This window comes from Patagioenas fasciata, chromosome Z, assembly GCF_037038585.1.
Source record: "Patagioenas fasciata isolate bPatFas1 chromosome Z, bPatFas1.hap1, whole genome shotgun sequence".
Taxonomy (NCBI): domain Eukaryota; kingdom Metazoa; phylum Chordata; class Aves; order Columbiformes; family Columbidae; genus Patagioenas; species Patagioenas fasciata.
In genome coordinates this window covers 72,156,049-72,171,670 of record NC_092560.1, presented here as the reverse complement: position 1 = coordinate 72,171,670, position 15,622 = coordinate 72,156,049, and the positions used below count along the sequence as shown (strand labels likewise).

General features: G+C 48.2%; 1 protein-coding gene across 1 annotated transcript; it reads right to left on the bottom strand.

Moving 5' to 3' along the window:
- Positions 1-3,731: 3,731 nt before the first annotated feature.
- Positions 3,732-14,318, bottom strand: DMRT3 (doublesex and mab-3 related transcription factor 3). Its single transcript, XM_065861023.2, has 2 exons — positions 13,731-14,318; positions 3,732-7,113 (listed from the first exon to the last, which is right to left on the bottom strand). The coding sequence occupies exons 1-2, from the start codon at positions 14,167-14,169 to the stop codon at positions 6,149-6,151; spliced, it is 1,404 nt and encodes a 467-aa protein (XP_065717095.1). The 5' UTR covers positions 14,170-14,318; the 3' UTR covers positions 3,732-6,148.
- Between the last annotated feature and the right edge of the window lie 1,304 nt (positions 14,319-15,622).

Below are 15,622 nucleotides of genomic sequence, written 5' to 3'. Positions count from 1 at the left end.
ACATCAAGCGTTACCCTTGTTTTACTGAGGAGCAAAGCAGGTTTGGGGTAAAAACCCATCAATTTCTGTTCCCTGGGAAGATGCTAGTTGTACCATGTGAACAGCCTGGAGAACACTGCAGGAGCTTGTTCCTAGTGAGTAAGCCAAGAGATCAAGGAACAGGAGCCCAGATTTTAACTGAAACACTACCTCAAGTATAATGCCACATCAGGATAGCTTCTACATCCCTTGTCACATCAGTCATGTGTCCCTTATGAATGATGAAATGTCTAGATTTGACAAGCAACAAGGAAACATGTCTCTCAGTGCTTCTGTGTATTTCAGTGTTTCTTTTGTACTGCTATTTGTAGAGTTTTATCTCGCTCTTTCTAGTTTATATTCACTGTGGCAAGAAGGAATCTCAGCAATGCGCAGGCAAGGCAGGGGGACTAGGCTGCAAATAAAGATGTTTATGAAACAGGGTTTGAGCTTTGGCACATGCAACAGAGCAGGAAAGTAACTTCTTCCATTAGTGACCACAAGCACCTTCACAACCACACTGCTGCCGTGTCACTCTCGTGCTGCCCTTTTCCTGCAACACACACCCACAGCCAAGGGGGCTGCAGCCCCCAGGCTGAGATGCCTGCTGCTGTGAGCAGTGCCAGTGCGTGCCCACCTCCCAGGGAGGGACCAGCAGGAGACCAGCTCCTCATGAGCCTGCAGACCTCCCTGCCTGAGCCATGCAAGCGCAGCTATTGATGCTAGAAGAAAGAAGAGACTTTCTTGTGCCTTAAGTCCTGCTCTCTCACTTTTCCTCAACCTTCTGCTGACTCATGTATTCACTACCTTTAAGGAAAAGAAGGGCAACTAGTACAAAATTGTATTAATTTCTGGTTTTATCTGGGTGTCACGTGGGAGAAAGTTGGAATGTACAAAGTCTACAGGCTCAGAAATATGACAGATGTTTACCTTAGGTCTTACAACTTTTAGCCATTGCATGATGGTGGCCAACTCAGTATTATCTCAGGACTATCCTGACTTTAGTTTTCCTGGGGAACTCTCTTGCTGAAGGCAAGTACTGTTCAGCTATTGAAAAGCTATAGCCTCTCTCTCTGGGAGAGGAAAAATTAGAAACAAAATGTTATACTACATGCTCCAGTAAATACTATGCCCTGTTCTCATATTTACAGAGCACTTGGGCTTTTTAAGAACTTTCAGATAATAACCATTAAATCCTTGCAGAAGTTATCTTTTCCTCATGGAGATGGAAAAAGAGACACACAAAATTAAAACTGGCTTATGTGATCTTCCTCAGGTTAGTGTGCAGACCAAGCTTGTAACCTTGCGAAGGTTCCTGCTAGCCAGCCCTCAGCCTTATCTCCTGTACAGCTTGCAAAGACAGAAAATAGCAAACTGCAGTCCCAAAGATGCTGTAAATGTTTTCTTTCTGTTGCAGTTTCAGAAGAGCGTGGTCTCTGGCAGCAGACCTCCTTGGAGAACATCTTCCTCTGTGGGTGCCAAATCTTTCTGTGCATGTGATGCTATCTATCCTTTACAGGTTCTGCTTCCTGGTAGTGCTCTAAGGGTTTGATCCTCCACTTAAGGTCAGGATTCATCCTCTATACAGGCATGCTTGGCATATAGCCGTGGCTACGGCTCTCAAGCAGAGCTGCTGTTGTGGAAATGAATGGAATTCTTCTCCAGTGAGGGATGCAACTCCTAACCAAGATTCCTGTTGTATCATACATGCAACGGTCTGTAGGGAGTTGCTGAGTCATGCACCAATTCTGTCTGTGACAGTGCAGAATGCTGCAGGGAGCGCGTTTGTGAAACGCCATGTAGGGTGAAAAGACTTGTCTTTGTTATCTTCCAGTGGCAGACTAGTGCGAGAATGTTAAAATACTGTATTAAGTTAGTTGTTATAGGGAAGGGAGAAGAATGATGCTTCAGAGTTATACGTCCACTAAAATTGAAGTTTGGATAGTATGCATTCAGAAATAATTTTATTTTCCAGTAATGACAATATGCAATATAACGTAAGAAATGAAATTGAAGAATTGATCTTATTCTTCAAATACAGGATAGCTTCAATATCAAAATTAACATATAAATTTAGCATCAATCTTATTTCCTCACTCTTGTCCACTGGGTAAACGCACATAAAGTATGAATCACTGAAACAGTATACTGAGAGAATCAAAGTCATTTTTCAAAGGTGTCAGCACAAATGTGAGGTGAGCCTGTTCACCGAGCATCCAACAAATGTTGTAGGGGTGGCCCTTCAGGCCCCTAAGGAGGGCAAGTCAGGTACCCCCAGGAGGAGCAGCACCATCAGCAAAGGCAAGGCAGGGAGGAGTTTAGGGTAGGACAGACACATTGCTTACCCTGCATCCTGACCCTGATAAACGAAGACCCTTATCTACAGATATGTGAGCTGGAGAATGTAAGCATCACATTAGGGCTCTCCCCAGCACTCTCCTGAGGGAGAAATTGTTATTCTTATTGTTTATGCCATCATTGCCCTTATCCACCTTGTCACAGCTCGAGGTTAATGAGCAGGGATTAAGCAGCCTGCTTCTGGGGCAGCAGCCGGCTGCTGCAGAGTGCGCTGCTCTGGTCTCTGCTGGTCCTGCGCTGCTGCTGATGACAAGCAGAGCCATGGGCAGACACAGCTTCCCGTGGCATTGCCCATTGGCTTGTGTGCACCCACAGAGAGTGGATAGCGAAATCACCTGCCTGACAGTGGAAAAAGCAGCACCTGGGCACCCCAGAGAACCAGACGGGCAGCTGCTCAAACAGGAGTAGGAACTGTGCAGAGGGCAGAGGATGAAGCTTTCTTGCTCCAAGAAAGTCAGAGATGCTCATATAGCCAAAAAAACAAATTTAAAAATAAATAAATAATTAAATTAAAATAAATTAAAAAAAAAAAAAGGGGGGCAAGGAAAAAAAAAAGCCTTGGTTTCTGGACTTCAGCAAAGACCTCGCGAGGCTCAAGTCATCTCTTTTGATGTTTAAATTCATTTTTTCCGCTGAGAGCTTCTGAGCAACAGTACCTCCAACTTCACCCCTCCTCACCCACGTCTTCGCCCTTCCACAGTGCGAAGTACTTGCTCCGACATGGAAATACGCCTTTTTGACCACGAGATGGAGCCGCAAAACACAGGGTTCGGGTGCCGTACCCGCAGCCCTTCCCGCGGACACGATGCCGCCGACAAGGATGCTCAGGACACAGCGCTGCTCCTGCTGTCACACAGCGGTCATCCACCCCGGGAAAACACATCCTGAGCCAGAATGGGATCCACCAGAGCTGGGGTGACCACCGGCTGGATGGGGCACCCAGGGCTCTTGCTGAAAAGGGGCTTCGTCACCCCTCGATTGCCCACGCTGGGAGGGTGGGGGTAGGTGGGCATCCCCCACCAGCACGGCAAGGGTCTGAGGAACCGGTCCCAGCACCGCACGGGCAGAAAGAGGTCCGGCCAACATGCCAGGGGATCCTTGCTGTGTGGCAGCTTGAAGTTAAAAATTATATTTGCCTGTAGTGCCAGCCTGGAAAATACAGCTGGGTGAACAAAGTAATTTCTGAAAGATATCACTACAGACCAATCCATATTTAAAAAAAAAAATCTTCTGGATAGTCAAAATATTGCGTGGTCAAACAAAAACTGTTGTTCAACATCAAAACTTGAGTTTATTTATTTTGAACACATTCAGATATACTTTCTTAAAAAGAAAAAAAAAAAAAAAGAGTCAAAGTGTATATTATTATACCAGACAAGGATTATTTTAACTGGTTTGTATTTTCAAAAAACAATTTCTCAAAAGAAATCTAATTAAAAAAACATACCACCAAATCTGTATTTTTCACCACAAATGTTTAGAGTGATAATAGTTCACTCCAGTTTAGTCAAGGGTCACATTTCTTTGAAAGATGTATCCCAATTCCAAGATGCCAAAATTCTTTTCTCTGAAAACCCACAGGTCATAGTGTGTAATGTCACTATGAGCTGTTGCAGGCGCCACTGTTTGGCCTTTCTGCTGGAGACGATTCATTCTCTGTAGCAGGAAAGAAAAAAATATAATAATTCAATGTATACGGATTCCTATACAAAGGTTTCTGCTGGAGAAATACCTGCTTGGTGCATGAGCTCAAAATCAGAGCTTTGGGACCTATCTGCTCTTATCTATTCTTTGACATTTAGTTTTTCCATTATGTTGGAGCACAACATTTCACTACCTCATCCATTTCTGTTTGCAAGATCAGCCTATTTTACCTATTACATTTCTCTCTAGAGCGGTTGGAAGATAAATTTGTTTACAAGTGCCATGTGAATGCAGGCAAATCTGTCAGTACAAAACTGTAATTCTGCATTTATGAAATTCCAGGCATTTTCACATTTATACTTACGTAACGGAAGATATTTATTTTCTTTCCTCCCTTCCCCTGCCTTTATGTTTTTGCACTCTAGCATTACCAACAAATTTCTTTTCTGAATAAGCTGGAAAATTCTGTAAGGAAAAGTATCTTTCTGGTTTTTTATCCCCTAAGGAAAATATTTATTTTATTCTCCTTCTTTTTGCAAATGGTCAGTACTCTTATAAAAAGCAAGATTCACTAGGTGCACAAATCTTACAAAACATGAAATGTCAAATGAAAACACACACATTCATATTAGCAATGACACCAGATAACACGCCTGATATGTATTACAGTTTTAAAGCCCATCTGCTTTAGTATCTTACTTCGGAGTGGCCTCACTTGTTTTTGGGATGTGGGACAAAGCCACACACCTGACAGCCCTGACAGCCTTTTCATCTGCATCCAGAGGTGTGCTTCAGAAAAGCCAGCTGCCAAGCAGATGAGGTCACTTGCGAATGGTTGAAAAAACTGCCTTAAAACCTTAACAAACTTCTAGGTGGACAACTGATTTAGTGGCATTCCCCGTCAGAAGCAATTTCTAATGTTACTCCGACACACGTAAGATATGCAGCGTAATCAATGCATGCAAACATGCAATAAATTTTTCAAACCATTACTTTTCTAGATTTAGGGAAGTTGCCATTTGGCTAAACATTATTTTAAAAAAATGTCTGCTATTCCATTCTATTTCCTTTTTTTCTACTTCTACAGTATAGGAAAAAAAGACACTTCCAATTCATCAGGAAAGCCTTCTTTTTTCTTTCTGCTTGCTGTGACTGTAGCAAGCTGTGCTTTACTCCCCTGAGCTTGGAAGTGTCTGCAGTACACACTCACAAGACCTCAGCTTCCCTGATGACAGCATTTGCCTAATCTCAGTTCCAGGCTGCAAGTCAGGGAAGCAGAAGCTGGAGTTGGAAAAAAGACTTCCCTCGGCTGCAGTTGCTGGAGCTGGACATTCTAACCCCAACTGAGGATTAATCAGCTCTCTGTCTTCGGAAATGTTATTTGCCCAGTATAAATGACATAAACCAAGATCATCATCTTAGTTTATTTTTCTAGAGTCCTTAGCATGCTACATTAACCCGACGATGTTTAATCTTGTGTTCATTTCACAATACACTTCATGCAATTCACAGCTGTAATCGGCTTAAAGCTGCCATTACACATTTTGACCTAGCCATGGGAAAAGAATAACTCTTAATATTATTTCTCTGAGAAGTGTCCAAGCTCAAACAGCACAGAAGCAGCTCATGCTAGTTTCATGTGCATATTTCTTTCTTCTGCCTTTTCTTTCACTAGAACGTTGATCACTGGCATAAGATTGTAAGATCCTTTAGTCCATTTGCAATTGAACTACGTTTGTTTGATTTCTTATGTCCTGAGGAGTTCTCTCTTATAAAACAGCATTCAAGTATTCTAGTTTAACATCCCCATTTTTCTGAGTTAAGGAACAAAGTAGACCTCGGGCTTCTGTTTCCATTATGAGTCTTCCAGAGTCCCATAACTGGTAGCCATAAAGTCTTCCTTTGTGACACACACTCAGCACTAAAGCCAGAGTATTGCTATTTGGCATTATCCAGTGAAGTGCAAGAAATTAAATAAGTTATGTCTTTATTGCTATAGTACAATACCAAGCAAAGTCAATTTTTAATACAATTGCAAGGGTTTCATAGGGTACATGTCCCTCCTCTTTTGGCCCAGTAGTTCAGCTGCACTGCAAGTATCACTTGGCTATCACTGTTGAATGTCAGTCTAAGAAGATGTGTTGAGTATTCTTGAGTCTGAAGAATCAGACCTTTCATCATACTCATCTTCTGTGTAAATTGGTTGCTTAGACACAATGGGACACCCGTCATCAGGGATTGAGATCCTAGGATCTTCTGACGAGCGGGAAGGAAGGACAGGTGAGCTTCGGAAAACGCTGGCTGAGTTGCTAGAGAAAGGACTGACATACTGGGATCGCAGTTGGTACTGCTGCTGCAGTGTCATGGTGTTCCACAGGGTGACATCATTGGGCAGGAATGGGCTGGACTGGTTTCTTGCCAAAGTGTTCCTCAGCATCAGTGGGTAGCGCGGTGGCTGCGGGAAAGGGTGTTGCAAAGGTACGGCCAGAGGATTTGGCACGACATTACTGGAATCGGCAGAGAACCTCAGTGTGTCAGGAACCCTAAATGCTGAGCCCACAGACCACTTCGAAGAGGAAATAGGGTACGAACTCAGTGTGTGTTCAAAAATGTGCCCATTGGAAGGCAAAACAAGACCATCAGGTTCTGCAGAAGTTCTCTCTCCACTGGCCACCGAAGACCGACTGGACAGGAGAACTTCTACAGCACTCACCAGATCACCACCACATCCCTTCAAGATCAACTCCAGCACAGTTGGCTTTTGGTTAGGGAAGATCTTTTTCAAGACTTCAAGTGGAGGTCTGTTGGCTTTCAAACTGAAAGGTAGAGAAACTGTCCCAGAAGGACCTTCTATCAGGAGGTGGTTTTGTTCTGGGTGGTACTTGGGGCTGTTTGGGTGGCTTTCTGTGCTCCCACCATTTTTCTGAACTGCATAACCAACCTCATCCACAGAAACAATTTCAGGACTTTCAGGGGTGAAGCAATTTTTTGTTTTAGTGATATCTGGGGAGCTCCTTTGGTCTGTGTCTTTGTCACTGTAGGTCTCGGCATTGTCTGCTCCACTGGCATCACCCAACCGTTCCTCACTCATGTCTGCAAAGAGAAGGCAAAGAAGTTAATGAAAAACCGAGGCCAAAAGCTTTTACAGACATTTGAGGATACAATCTTCTTAACGTGAACGGAGTGGGATCGGGAGGGAGGAGAAGTGGGGGGACCGAGGAAGGGATTTTTCACAGAGATCCTGCTAAAATTAAGATGTCTTTGCATCATCTCATGAGAACGAAACACTGCAAAAGAGTAATTTGACCTGGTCTAGGTATTTTATGCTGCCTTAAAGATATCTTTCTCATTCTCCCATGTATAAGAAAAGAAGCAGTGGCCATTTTTCTGCTGTGCCAAATATGCTGTATCAGTCCTCTCTCACTGGTTAGAAGGCAGCAACACACCATCCAAGTGCAAGCTTTCTCTGAGGAACTTCAGCACTTTCACATCATAATTCCTCACTAGCACCATCTCACTGACTGTGAGCTGAAGATATTCAGGGTGCTCCTGGGAGACAAAAATTCCCTCTGCAAGCCCAACAGCATTGGTGGAATCACTTCATCATGACTACTTCAAATAAATCGGTGCATTCCAGTTCTGGCTCTGAAGAAACTAGCTCCTTCCCCAGCAAGATCACAGGCTTTTCCTCCAAACCTTGGAACACAGCTGATGGTTAGCCCATCAGAACACAGAAAAGTCTGTTTTGCAGAGGACCTCTGGAAGACATCTGGTTCAATCTCCTGTTCAAAGCAAGAGTAGTCTAAAACATAGAGTGAGTTGCTCATGTCCCGGCTCAGCTGAGTTTTAAGTAAGTCTGAGAATGGAGATTCTATAACTTGTCTCAGCACTTGTTCCAGGTACCTTGCTTTTTGTGTGCTAAACTAAGAAGAGCAAGAGCTGAGTACAGGGCTAAAAACAAGCCCCTTGACCATGCTGCATCCAGGTGAGCTGTCAAAAATGGGGATACTCCAAGTTTCTGGTCACTTCGGTAATGCTTGACCGGAGGATGGAAACCTTTGAAGACAGGCTTATCAGAAAAAAAATAAGAGAAGAAATCTTGACAGTTTTCACAGTTCATATACGAGGTTGGCAATGTTATTTGCTTGATACTTAAGAACCGTTTCCCAAGGATGCAGTTCTGTTGGTTTCCCTCATACAACACAGTGATGACCTCCCTGGGAAGCGACCATAGCTGGGGAAGGGCTGACAGAGCCTGCTTTAACTGCACAGGGCAGTACTTTTGAACACATCTATGCAAAAGACTATCTGCAGAAAAAAAAAAAAATACAACTATTTGCTTGGTTTCCCGAGCCCTTGGTGATCATCACACCTAGGTAAAAAAGCTATAAGAAGCAAGCTCCCAAAATGTGCTGGTAATCGTCCCTGCCCAACTAAGATGTAACAAGTTAAATGAATGCAAGTACTGAGCCTTGCTGCTCACCACAGTCATGCCCCCTTCTCACCTCAGGAATGGGCAGAGCATTTTCCCATACAGTGGGCCAAGTTTAGTGTTGGACAGATCAGCTCGAGACCAACTCTATGGGTGCAATTTACCCACCTTGAGAAAGGAGTCAGGGTCTGAGCAAGCCTGTGATGAACAGGAAGCCACTATGCTTGCCAGAATGGGAGCTACAAATAAATATGAGATCCTGGCAGAGCACAGCCAGACAGCGTGGCAAAGGGAGATTCTCCTCATTAGGATGGCTGTGCCAAGCAGAAGTGATGGTCCCTCCTACAGAGCTACAGGATGTTGCTAGTTTGGGCTGCAGAAGCTGAGCATTGGAGTGGAGCTGAGGAATACGGATGTCCTTCTGAAGATATCGCCTGTGTCTTTTAGCTGGATAACCTGTCTTGGGTACCCATTTTTTATTGGTTGTGCTCTCTGTCTGGTGCAAACAGAGAAGCAGTAACTGTCCGTGTAGGTATATTACAGAGAAGGCACTGTCCTTTTCGCTCAGTCTGGCCTTAGAAGCCAAAGGGGGATGCACAGATATTTGCTGGCAGCAAGCTAGCAATATGTAACCTCTTGAGGAGGTGGTAAGACCTCGACATAACTCATCCATTATTTGAAAAAAAACGTGATGCTCTCACTACCTTTCCCTCCTAATCCTTTCACATGTTCATAATGATGCATTTATTACGAAGGACAGGGTGTTAAGAATAATTCATACCTAAGTGAGTGGGCAATTTATACATCGAAGGCTTACTGGGCAGCCTGAGGACAGCTAATTACCTGTGTCCCTGTCTTGCCAGAGATAGAGAGGCATTCAAGGGAAACAGTGGTCCTAATTCCCACATAATATATTGCACTGTGATACCAAATATTACCAAATGGACCACATGCGGGGGTAATCGTATTTCAGAACTACTGCACTTTTCCAGAGTACCTTTATAGGCTGACAACAAGCACCACTGGGGAGCAAATATATGCTTTAAAAAACAAACCAACCAAAGCAAACAAACAAAACCACTAAGGTTATAATTCCCTCATACACTGATCCTGAATAATTATTATTTTCAATATATTTCATGTTTGTTTAGTTTTGCGTTTCTTTCGAAGTATCCTTATGAGGCTTGGCTAAAAATTTTCTTCAGATTCTGAAAACTCATTGCAGTGTAGTTTGTATCTTTATCATCAGGAGGCTGCACAGATCCCGACTCTGCCTTGCACAGGTACGTTTTCCGCGTACAGCACAGATCATAGAGGAGCATCTCACCAGACTCTTATAGAGTCAAACCCGTGAAACGAGATTCCGGTGATTCATCTGCTATTAACACAAGGAGGGTTATCCCCTCTTGGTTAACACTGAGTTTGGATCCTATGATAATTTTGTTGATAATGGGGGCTGGGGGTTTTTTTCCGTCTTTTTGAGGCCATTTCTCGCGGGCGGTTTTTGCCGGGGGTGCGCGGTGCCGGCTGGGACGGGGCGGCCGCTGCCTCCCTGCCCGGCGGGTTCCCCGTTCTCTCCTGCCTGGAAGGTCGTGTTTTGGCGATGCTTTTTTTCCTCTCAGACACCACTTCACTTCCCCGCGGCGCTCACGGTGCCGGGAGGACCGGGTGGAAAACGTGCCCCGGGGATTGTCCCCACCGCTCCACGGCAACTGTCGAGATCGGGTTTTTCGTTTGCTTGAAACAGGCGCAAAGCGGCAATCGCTAAATAAACAAATATTTGGAAATATATATTAAAATGGGCTTACGCGGGCACTGAAAAGTAGGATTACTGCATGAACGCACTAATGCCAAATATATATTTTTTCATGTAAAACTAACATGTTTTTATTCATAATATACAGCTCACTGCTCTTAACAAAATGTATTTTTTGCACCGCTAGCCAGTGTCACACGAGGATGTCCTAGTCTTTAAGAAAGAAATCCCGTCTTCACACATTTTTTAAGTTCGCGGGGTCTGAGTGTTTGTTTGGTTTTGTTTTTCCACGCCTTCTGTTTCAAATTACCTGCATCCAAGTATTCATGTTGCTAGTCGTAAGGAAACCAGGGAAATTGTTTTCTTATTCATTTAAACGATTGGGAGAATTCATCAAATAACACACACACAGAGACAGATACATACCTAGATCTACAGAGGTGCAGTGCAAATACAGATATACGTGAAACACACTACAGTAGGAGAACTGTGCAGGCATACACGGTAAAATCTACATTAATAAATAAAGCTGCTACGAATTTGGAGGGCCCTATACCCCCATTTTTCTTTGCCTATTTATACATCAAGGATCATGAGTCAAACATTGTAAAGGGGCCAAATGAAAATAAAACGGGTGAGTGAGAGAAGCCGTTCTCCCCAAATTAATAACTTGTCTGGAAAACTTGGTCTAATACTTTGGAGTCAGATTTACTTCCCTGATAATCCCACTGCTGACCTGTTAAAACAGCTTGCACTCTTGGTTGCTAAGACAGCTTATTCTGCAACACAGTTTTTTTTTTATTCCCCAAAACATCTGCTGGGTTCCATATTTCTATTCTTGGAATGGACTGATAACCAGAACTATCAGAAAGCCACATAAAGTGGTCTGTATGTGTGTGATTTGTTCGTTGGTTTGATCTTTGGTTGATTAGTTTTGGGGTTTTTCGGGGCGGTTTTAGTGATGGTGGTGGGTGTTTGTTGAGGGGAATGTTCGTTTGTTATTTTTGTTGGTGGGTTTTGGGTTTTTTGGTTTGGTTTCGTTTTTTGTGGTTTTTTTTTTTTTTTTGAGAGGGGATTGGTTGTGTTTATTTGTTTTTTAATGAGTTTTACTCCAGACTTTCTTCTCTATCTTCAAAGGTCTAGCGCACTTTGTAATCACTGTTCCCAAACAAACACAGAGACTGTGTGACTAGCTCTGAAATTAACAGAAAGCACAATACAGCGTTGTATTATTTTTTTTAAGCCTTCATAACTGTTACTATGACAGAGAAATCTAAGACACGCTTATGTGGGAGATAAAGATTCATGAGCACGGTATCAGGGAGAGGAATTATTCCCGGTTAGCACAGGCAGATGCAATAGGGGTAGTTTCTAGGGGATTTATTTGTGCAGAGCAGAACTTTGCAAATATCCCACCGAAATGACCAATTCTGGCAGGAACAAAAATAAATGGATCTGATTTTCCCGTACATCGGGAAATACCTCCTTCGTATTGGAAAAAAAAAAAAAAAATTCCGGACATTAATGTTCTGGACGAGTTAGAAACAAGGGGAGCTGGGGTAGCAAATAATTACACCCTCTGTTCTGACAATAGTTTTAATACAGGTAGCAGGGCGAGAGGGAAGAGGAAGAGAAAGCCGTGCCGTTCAGAGCAGGCAAGATGGCTGGAAATAAAGAGGTTATCTGGTTAAACCGTGTCTGGTGGCAGGTGACAGGAGGACTCCCCGCGGAGATCATTTTCAGCTTTGCTCTCACGCATTCCCACGTTCGTTAAAGAGAGAGGGCAGTGGTGAAAAACAGAAAAATCTGTACGGGGAAACGCGGGGCGGTACGGGTGAGGTCCGGGCTGCTGCCCAGCACCGCTGGTCCCGATGCAGGGTGCCCCCCACCTCAGCCCAGCCTCACTGCGGGCGGGGGTTGGCGCGGGTGGCATTGATTTATGAAAATCTCTTCTGTTATTCCCCTCCCCGTAAAGCTGCTAGCAGAAAGTGCTGACTGGCTGGCAAGGAAGAATTTCTCATCAATACACTTTGATTGTGTTTTGCAAACAAAATGCCTGTTGCTTGGTAACATTTCACTTGAGCTTGACCTTCCCCAAAAGTTATTGCTATCAGATTCGATTTACATTGTCCTCCCGTGATTACTGTAATCTTTTAAGCTGAGAAGTTCATACATCAAGGGGAAGAAAAGTTGGGCGTGCGAGTCAATACCATTCCTATTCGCCAGATTTATATCCTGCTAGCGAAGTTTATTTGTTTCGCTTTCTGGAAGGAGCCAAGTCTTTTTTTATTTTTTCTTACTTTTTCTTCTTTCTTTCTATTTTATTTTACTTCCTTTATTTTTTGTTTTATTTTCTTTTCTTTTTCCTTTTCTCTTCCTTTTTCTTTTTTTCCCGGCCTTTCCTCCCTCCCTCCGCACGGTCCCTGCCCTGGCCAAGTGCCGCCGGAGGCTGTGGCCAGGCGGAAATTTGAGAGAGCGGAGGGACCCCAAAGCCCCGGCCCTGGGGAACAGTCAGCAGAGCCTGACGGAAATGCGTGGGATGGGAAGGGACGAAGGGCGAGCAGGCAGCGCCGAGGGCGGGCCCAGGGGAAGCGGCTCCCAGCACACCGGCAGACTCGCCGCACCGACAGACCCGGCCGTCGAACTACCTCTGGCCCCAGGGCTGTGTCTTCCCCAAAGCTGAGGAGAAGAGTACTGTTCCGGGGCCTCGGCGGCCGCCTCCGCGGCCGGGCCGGGTCCATACCCATGCCCTCGGAGAAAGTCCGGCTGACCCCACACCGCCCCGCCGGGCTCCGGCAGCTCGTCGAGCCGGGCAGAAGCCCAGGGTTTGCCATTCCCTATCTGGGGCACCGGCTAAGATTTCGTCGCAGTCGCCGCTTGTCAGCGGAGCGGGCTGCCGAGAGCCGTCCCGGACGCGGCCTAACGGGACACACCAGAGCGGAAGGGAAGCGGAAACAACCGGGTCGCCCCTATGATCCCCTGCCGTCCTTCAGGGACCTCCTTGCTCCGCAGAAACCCACCGGCGCCGCTGTTGCCCCGAAGTTCCCCGTGGATATTTTGTCCCGCAGCCCGGTGCCCTGGGTGCGCGAACCCGGCGAGCGGCTCCAGACGGCTCAGCGGGAGCGGCAGAGGGACGCGCGGGTGCGATCCACGCGGGACGCGGTCACTCCCCGGCCGGCTTGGGGGAACAGGCCCAAAAGCGGCACGTCGGGGAGCCCCTTGGAAGTAGCGGCTCTTGCCGGACCCTTCTGCTGGTCTCGGCGGCTACGAGCCCGGGTGAGAAGCAGGCCCGGCACTGTGCGGCTCCTTGCTTCTTAAGGCCGACAAAGCGCACCCGCAGGCTTTCCCCTTCCTTCCCACGGCGCCCGTCGGGAGGAAGAGAAAGCCCTCGCCTCTCCTCCCCAGGCACCCATCCTCCAAGACCCGCCCACCGGCGTCCCGGCCCGGCCGCTGCCTTCCCTTCCCCTCCTCCCCGGGCCCCGCGCATCCCTCCCAGCCGCGCGGTACCCGGCCCGGCCTCACCTGCCTTGGGGAGCGGCCCTGGGAGCGCGGGGGGCGGCTCGGCGGCCCAGCGCAGGGCGGCGGCGGCGGCCAGCTCGGCGGGGGCCCGCGGCGGCGCGGCACAGGGCGGCGGCCCCGGCGGCGGGGCGGTGGGCTCGGCGCTGCCCGGCGGCCCCGGGAGGGCGCGCAGGGAGTCCGGGAGGAGGCTCTCCAGGCTCTCGTTGGCCTGCTGCCGGCGCAGCGCCACCTGCGCGGCCATCACCCGCTGCCGCTCGATGATGAGGATGCACTTCTCGCAGGTGCAGTCCTTGAAGCGGCAGTAGCGCTTGTGGCCCTTCAGCCAGGACAGCACGCCGTGGTTCCGGCACCGGGCGCACTTGGGCGTCCGCTGCAGCGGAGCCCGCGGCGGCTGCGACACCGGGCCGCCCATGTAGAGGTATGGGGACCCGTAGCCGTTCATGCCCGCGGGAGGAGCCGGGCCGGCTCCGGGGCGAAGGAGGGGGCAGCAGGGGCGGGCGGAAGCCGGGGCGATGGGGGAGAGGAGAGGAGGCGGGCGGCTCTGCCCGGGTGCTCCGCGAGGGGCGCGGCCCCAGGCCGGCGGGGGTACCGCTGCCCGCCGCGGTGGCACCGGCGGGCAGAGCGCTGCCGCCGGCCGAAGCGACACTGCCACTGCCCGCGCCGCCCCGCCGAGCCCAGCTCCCCTCCGCCCGCCCCCGCCCCCCCCCCCCCGCCTCCCGCCCGCCCCTCTCCGCCACCCGCCTTCCCGGCTGCCGCCGGGGGGATGGAGGAAGAGGAGGGAGGGAGAAGAAGAAGGGAGGTTTGGGGGAGGCCCTCTGCCACGCCGTCGGCGGTGGTGGGGCTGCCCGCACCGTGCTGAAGGCGTCCTTCCCTAAGCAGGCCGGGACCGGAGGTGATGCCACCCACCCACCACCCCTCCCCACGGCCTTCCCCGCGAAAGTGCCCGGGGCTGGGGGCAAATGGGTCGGTCTGTGAGGTCTCCCCCACTCCGGACCGGCCCCGCAGGACCGGGATCTCAAAGTCCAGGACGGGCGTTTGGACCCCGTGCGGGACCCCCTCGGAAGTCCACGGGACACTGCGAGCGGCGACACGGTTGTGGCTGCTGCCGGACAACCGTCCGTGTCACAGCGCTGCAGCGGGTCTTGAGCCGAAAGTTTTATCAAAGTTTTGAAGCCGTCAGAAGCTGCCCTAGAGCAGCAGCTGCCCCGCAGCAGGAGCTGGCCGGAGGCAGCTGCCCGGAGTCGGGGCAGTTGTGGGCGGTATCTGCCCCTTTTCCCACCTCTGCGCGATCCGCTGCCCACTCTGCGTCCCTCGCCAAGGCAACTGCTGAAACGCAAACGGTGGTTATAGAAAGGCACGTGCAATTTAGGGCAAGCTAGACTTCTTGCCACCTAGTTCATGTGTTTGATGCGGCGGGGTGGTAATTTTCTGTATCTCTGGCCGCGGGGAAGCTTCTCACTGAAATACAGATATTCCCCATACGGCAGCCACACGTTTGAATCCAAATGTAGTGTATTAGTGAAAGAAGGTATGGGAATATCGGCTAGGGGAAAACAAATTCGTTGCAAGCGTTTATCTGCCTGCGCACCGGTACCTGGCGGCACAGAGTCCGCGGGTAGGCAGCCACTGCCGCTTGGACTGGAACTCGTTACGCTGCCCTAAGATTTCCCTTGCTTTTCCACTGTAACCGCCATGCTAAATAAAACATTTAACGACGGTACGTAATTAGAAAATCAGATTTAAAACTCGGGAAGTATTTTCCTGGAAAAAATAAAAAGCGCGGCGTGTGCTATGGAGGTATTTGCGTGATATTTCATTAGTTGACTCTTTCCTAATAACTTTTCTAGGGGAAGAGTGACACGGGGAGATTTTTCCTCCCACGGCGATGGGGCGTC